This window comes from Lolium rigidum, chromosome 1, assembly GCF_022539505.1.
Source record: "Lolium rigidum isolate FL_2022 chromosome 1, APGP_CSIRO_Lrig_0.1, whole genome shotgun sequence".
Taxonomy (NCBI): domain Eukaryota; kingdom Viridiplantae; phylum Streptophyta; class Magnoliopsida; order Poales; family Poaceae; genus Lolium; species Lolium rigidum.
Window position 1 is genome coordinate 45,396,418 of NC_061508.1, and position 6,962 is coordinate 45,403,379.

Consider the following 6,962-nt stretch of genomic DNA (forward strand, 5'->3'; position numbering starts at 1 on the left):
GCGATGCCTGCTCCGGTGGCAGCGGCAAAGGCGGCGGCCCAAGATTGGGGATCCTGCGGCGTGAAGCTGGTGGTGGCTGCTCAGGTGGCAGCGATGGATCTGGATTCTTGCGATGGAGAGAAAGACGAGAGGAGAACGGCCATGGCGAAGGAGAGGAATCCATGGCGGCCGGCGAGGGAGAACGGCGGTGGCAAAGGAGGAAGAACGGTGGCGATAGCGAGAGGAGGAAGAAACAAGAGGGGTCGAAAGAGTAAGAAAGCCCTAGAGAGCTATATTTAAAGGGACGTCGTGGTGGGAGGACGAAACAATTTAAGTGAGAAAGAGGAAGGGTTTTTTTTTTGAAAAATGAAGCACTATAAGCTGCCTCTTCCTCTCCACTCTGGACTTATCCGTTCATTTCTTCCCCACGAGCTAGGGTTTAGAGATGAGGAGACGCTGAGCTGAGGAGCCATCGGGAAGGAAGGGGAATCCCGCCGGAGACCACGCCGGTGACAGCAACTACAAAGGTACAATCAACATTCCAAATCTTGGACTAGTACATACCCAAATCTTGTTCATCGGTGAATCTTGATTATTTTGATCCCCATTCGAAATCATGCCCTAGTACTTTGATATTGTCGGTGAAAGCTGATGTATAGCTTTGATCCGCCTGTGAAAGTAGAGATCTGCATCAGTACCCGCTTCAGGAAGCAATTCCTCGTTTAGGTTTTGTGGCTAAGACCCCAGGTAGTGGTGGGCTGGATCGGTTTAATATGTCGTCCTGAAAAACACTTGTTTTGTCTGGTTGAGAGATGCTTGTGGTGGCTATCTACTGTCTGGATAAGTTTAATATCTACTGTCTGGAAGCTATTCATCAAGCAGTTTTAGTTGATTTAGTTCCTTCTACTGTCGGGTAGAGAGATGCTTGTTTTGTCTGGTTGAGAGATGCTTGTGGTGGCCATCTACTATCTGGATCAGTTTAATATCTACTGTCTAGAAGCCATTCATCAAGCAGTTTTAGTTGATTTAGTTCCTTCTATTATCTGGTTGAGAGATGCTTGTTTTGTCTGGTTGAGAGATGCTTGTGGTGGCCATCTATTGTCTGGATCAGTTTAATATATACTGTCTGGATCAGTTTAATATCTACCGTCTAGATCAGTTCCTTCTATTGTCTGGTTGATTTAGCTCCTAGCGTGAGAAAATAGTACATGTAAATGTAGCTCAACCTCCTAGTTGTATGTTACACAGGAGACCACAAAAATAGTACATGTAATTGCCGACACTTAACTATATGCCTGTAATGATCATATTTTGAAGGCAGTTTCAAAAAACGCCGATAATACTGTGCATTGCCGGCACTTTTGGAGAAATTCCACGAAATGAACTAGAGGCATATTGATAAACTGCCGGTAATCCTAGGCATTACCGACACTTTTTGAAAAATGCCACGAAAAGAACCGGAGGCATATCGATAAACTGCCGGTAATCCTAGGCATTACCGGAACTTTTTGAAAAATGCCGAGAAAGAGATGGATATTACTGGCACCTAACAAAAAAATGCTGGCAAAGAGTACAATAGAGGCACATTTCAGAAGTTGATTTCCCCGATACATGCGACCATAGTTAGAACCGGAAAGAGGGAGGCAGGTGAGGCGAGCCCCTAAACACAAGGTTCCTGGGATCAGGTTAGAGTTGCCGGCGTCAGACTTAGGTGTCCGAGGGTGTGGGCCAGGTGGCTGGCGCTGGTACCAGAGAAGAAAGGATGCGGGGTTTAGCGGGATGACCAGGGTGGCGTTGGACATGCAGAAGATGAGCTTTGGCAGGTTTAGACGGTGAGGCCCTGTGGCCATAGGTGTAGAAGATGAAGGTTTAACGGGTGGTGGCTGCGGGGATGGAGCGCTCGATCTGGAGGTCGCCTAAGTCGGATTAAATTGTGGAGGGCATCACATTCTGATAGTCCCTTTCCTAGAGTGTTGGAGGCTGTCAGAACTCGGAAATGGCTGTGGACACGGAACCTCTGCAACATGTACAATGGTGATACCTAAGCAGTGCCACTTAGATAAACGCTTAGGTGGATTAGGGTTAAGAGAAAGATCAAAAAGAATTTTCCTTCTCTAAGCTAAGAGTCTCTTAGCACAATTTCTCTCACCATATATTTAGAATCTCATTACTAAAGATGAGACTAAAAATAATCCATTGTACATCATGTTTTTTTCGAGGTTGACGGGGGAAAACCTCACCGCTTGTTATTATTACTCGAAGAGGCCAAGCAGCCGATCTGTATGTACAAAGTAGAAGAGGTACATGGGGCCAGGGAGAGAGAGAGATATACATGCATCACATGGCTCTAGCCAGAATGTAGGACCGTAACACATCCAACGCCGCCCGGGTGGCGGTCGGGAGGCGCCACCGCCAGAGGGCAAGGTCGTCAAACTCTCCGCAGTGCGGTGCTCGAGGTGGAGGGTCTTCCGTTGAAGACAAGATCGTTGCGGCTCTTCCATATGGACCAGAGGGTCGTCGCGACCCCCATATGCCAAGTAGCATCGACACAGGGAGAGGTGGCCGGTGGTCCCAAATGGAGAAACACCCGACCGTGATTGGGACATCCAGCCGGGACCAAACATCCGCTGCCAAGTGGCAATCGCAGAACATGTGTCTACCCGACTCCACAGCGGGGCACGTGGCGCAAATATCAGAGGGGGAGCAACTTTCGTAGAGGAGGTTGGCACGCGTACTCAAGCGGTTAATGTCGGCGAGGTAGGCAAAGATCTTCAGCTTCAATGGGAGGCACAAGGACAGGACCAGGACACGCAAGCGGATGCGTCCCGGGGGCGGACCGGAGAGAGCATACGGTAGGCCTCACGCGAGCATAAATGAGACGTCGATGGAGAGTCAATGAAACGTCTAGATTACGTGGCAAGATTAAGATAAGACGGTCTTATCAACCATTGCATGCACTAAGTATGTCATGCACATGTCACTGAAATGTGTGGCATGGACTCAGCTGACGTGTCATATATACAGAATCGAACCATGACGCAGAAACAACTGCATCTGAGGTAATCCGTTGCATCTCACCAAAACTGACCGTGTTTGCTCGCTAGGTAGCTGCTTTTGGGAAGGCGCGTGAACAAAATTCAAAGTACTACCGCGGTAGATAGTCAATCAGGTAGTGATCAAGTCAAAATTCAAAGTACTCCTGGTTTTAACTTTTAACACACGCTTGCTTGTTACCGCTCATCGTCGTACCAATTCCATTAATTAATGACCCAATCCATCTGTCGTGTATCATGCTTAGCTTAGCTAACTATCTATATATATATAGTAGGTAGCAGCAGTGCAGCACCGCAACAGCTAGAGTGAAATATTGCAAGCCTGCCTGCACAACGTACAGACTACAGAGTATCCATCCATCCGTGAGAGAAATTAATTAGAAATACGACGATCTGATACGATGCTAACCTGGCTGGTATTCATTGCGTCGGCGCTGCTAGCGGCGGCGGCGGCGGCAGCTACGCCGACGACGATAGGGCTGCCGAACTGCACCACCACCTGCGGCAACGTGAGCGTGCCGTACCCTTTCGGCATCGACCCTGCCGCCGGCTGCTACATGCCGGGGTTCAACCTTACCTGCGACGCCACCACCAGCAATCCGCCGCGGTTGCTGCTCGGCGACGGCACCCTCCAAGTCGTCGACATCTCCGTCAAGAACTCCACGGTGCGCGTCATACGCACCGGGGACATGGCCGGCGGCAGAGGCACCTTCGGCGGCGGACTCAGGCACGAAGGGCCCTACACACTGTCCATTAGCAAGAACGAGTTCATCGTGACGGGCTGCAACGCCATGGCCACGCTGCAGGAGAGGAACGTGAGCAGCATCATCATGAGCGGGTGCGCCTCCTTCTGCGCCGACACGAACACGAGCAACGGCTTCTTCAACGGGGACCCCGGCGAAAAGTACTGCCAGGGAATGAGGTGCTGCCAGGTGCCGATTGACAGCCCCGGCGACGACGACTACGGAACCGCCGCGCCGGGGAGTCTCGACTACAGCGTGGAGCTGACCTGGTTTGGCCGGAACCGAACCCTCGACGAGTTGTGGCAGCGGACGCACGTGTTCGTCGCGGCACAGGGATGGTTCGATGAGGTCGGCCACTGGGTCTGGATGGACGACGAAGGCGGCCCCGCGCCGCAGGTGAAGGATGCCGATATGGCGGTTCCCGTTGTTCTCGACTTCCAGGTCGTTAGACCTGGCGTGAATTGCTCCTTGTACCCATCAGAGTGCCCTGTGGAGGCCTCCCGCAGCATCTGCAAGAGCAGCCACAGCGAGTGCACTACCGTCAGGTGCAGAGGCTATACGTGCAACTGCACCATGGGGTACGAGGGCAATGCCTACATCGCCGATGGATGCCAAGGTTAACTTCCCTTATAATAATACTTTGTACCATATATTGCCCTTTTTATAGGCTACTGTATTACCCGGCATCCTCTGGTCGATGAAAAAGTGATAAATCAAAATGTTTTACAACTAGTTTTTGATATTGTTCCATATTTTGTAATTTAAATATTCAAACGATATTAGTAGCAAAATTAAGTTCTCAAATTTTAAGTTCTAAAACATCACATTTTCGTGAACGGGAGAAAACATTTTATTCTTTCCGAATAAACATATATGTTTCCCTCAAACTGATATATTTTTTTTGAATAAAAATGGGATTTGTTAATTAGAAGTGTTTTGGCCGAATTATGCAGATGTCAATGAGTGCAACAGCCAAGGACAAGACACCCTATGCTTCGGCGACTGTACTAATACAGAAGGATCATTCGACTGCCGGTGCCCACAAGGAAGCCATGGTGATCCGATGATACCAGGTGGCTGCATCAAGTCTGTTAATATAGGTCAGCATTATCACTCATGTGCCGCTGCTTAATGGGGGTCTTTCAATCAGATTGTCAACTCAGTAAAACAAAAAATGCACGTCTTTTTTGCAGGTTTAATCATTGGTCTATCTGTAGCTATTGGCCCCGGGTTTCTACTTACAGTTTTTGGTACTATCTTGATAAACCGTAAACTTAAGCATAGCAGAGTGAAAAGATTGAAGCGCAGGTTCTTCATCCAAAATCGTGGACAACTCTTGCAGCAACTTGTAGCTCACAGGACAGGCATAGCGGAGAAGATGATCATTCCTCTGGAAGAGCTAGAGAAGGCAACAAACAATTTCAATCGTACTCGTCAGGTTGGTGTTGGTGGTCATGGAATTGTCTACAAAGGAATCTTATCGGACTTACATGTTGTAGCCATCAAGAGGTCAAAGATTGTGCTCCAAAGAGAAATTGATGAGTTTATAAATGAGGTAGCCATCCTCTCGCAGATCAACCATAAGAATGTTGTCAAGCTTTATGGGTGTTGTCTAGAGACAGAAGTTCCTCTACTTGCATACGAGTTCATTTCCAATGGAACCCTTAGCGACCACCTTCACGGAGAATCATCTCGATCAATACCCTGGAAAGACAGATTAAGGATTGCAAGTGAAGTAGGCAAAGCTATTTCTTATCTTCACTCTGCTGTTTTGATTCCTATATTGCATAGAGATATCAAATCTTCCAACATACTTCTTGATGATGCCTTGACAGCAAAGGTATCTGACTTTGGCACTTCAAGGTACATTCCTATGGATCATACAGGAATAACAACGACTGCTGTGCAAGGAACTAGAGGATATTTGGATCCCATGTATTGTTACACGGGACGGCTATCTGAAAAAAGTGATGTTTATAGCTTTGGAGTCCTTCTAATCGAGATGCTTACTAGAAAGATTCCAAACATGTGTGAGAATGAAGGGCTAGTCTCAAAATTTGTTGAATTAATTTCAGAAGGAAAAATGCTTCAAATACTAGATCCGCAGGTTGTGAAGGAGGGAGGCGGTGAAGTGGAAGAAGTGGTGGCTTTAACCGTGACATGCATAAAACTGAGAGAAGAGGAAAGACCAACAATGAGGCAAGTGGAGATGACACTTGAAGGTCTTCAAGCTACCAACGGGCGCATTATGGTTGACTTGGGAGAAAAAAACAGTGCGGATCATTATGTTACAATGAGCTATCTAGCAACAAGAAGAAGTACAAGCTTGCAGGATGTGAGGCAGCGGTATTGTCCACAAGTAGATTTCTCGACGCCCGTAAGATACACTAGTTAGTTCTCTATACTAGGCTCAAAAGTATTGTTGCCCTTTTCTCTTAAAAAAGATAACACTTGTCACATACCGACATACGTTAGCTTTGTTCTTTGTCTGGTTTGGCCGCGGAACGGTTGGTTCTTTCCTTTGTATGGGCCTCAATGGTTCTATGGGGAAGTTACTTTTGCATGTGTAGAGTCTTGCAATGTTCTTACTCGATAAAGTTTTTGTGCAATTATGTATCTCTCTGTTTTTGAATGCTAGCTTGCTTAAGGGATTTCTATTTTCGTGCCCTCGGGTTCTTAGTTGTGCTCATTTTTCCTCAGCCGCTTAGTTTTTCCTCAGTTTTCCCTGAGCCCTTGTCTGAAACCCTCACAAGGAGCTCGGATGGGAGGAATCCCGTTAAGTTGACCATTGGTTGGTGCTGGCAAGTGGGCCGCTGTTGGTGCTTCGAAGTGGACACGTCTCCACTTATCCAGATCATTGTGAGACCCATAACTTGTCCATGTTAGCGCGCCAGACCCACAGCTTACCCAGGTGACTGATACGTCTCCGACGTATCGATAATTTCTTATGTTCTATGCCATATTATTGATGATACCTACATGTTTTATGCACACTTTATGTCATATTAGTGCATTTTCCGGAACTAACCTATTAACAAGATGCCGAAGTGCCAGTTCCTGTTTTCTGCTGTTTTTGGTTTCAGAAATCCTAGTAACGAAATATTCTCGGAATTGGACGAAACGAAGACCCAGGGCCCTATTTTTCCACGGAGCTTCCAGAAGACCGAAGAACACACGAAGTGGGGCC

General features: G+C 47.4%; 1 protein-coding gene across 1 annotated transcript; it reads left to right on the forward strand.

Moving 5' to 3' along the window:
• The first annotated feature begins 3,433 nt into the window (after positions 1-3,433).
• LOC124707461 (wall-associated receptor kinase 2-like) lies at positions 3,434-6,170 on the forward strand. Its single transcript, XM_047239119.1, has 3 exons — positions 3,434-4,391; positions 4,729-4,875; positions 4,969-6,170. Exons 1-3 carry the CDS (start codon positions 3,434-3,436, stop codon positions 6,168-6,170), a joined length of 2,307 nt encoding a protein of 768 aa, XP_047095075.1.
• Positions 6,171-6,962: the final 792 nt, after the last annotated feature.

Bases quoted from the DNA above. Each gene is read 5' to 3' on its own strand.
- LOC124707461 (XM_047239119.1), top strand. From the start codon at position 3,434: ATGCTAACCTGGCTGGTATTCATTGCGTCGGCGCTGCTAGCGGCGGCG. The intron at 4,392-4,728 runs GTTAACTTCCCT...CGAATTATGCAG, and splicing joins CATCGCCGATGGATGCCAAG to ATGTCAATGAGTGCAACAGC. The intron at 4,876-4,968 runs GTCAGCATTATC...TCTTTTTTGCAG, and splicing joins CATCAAGTCTGTTAATATAG to GTTTAATCATTGGTCTATCT.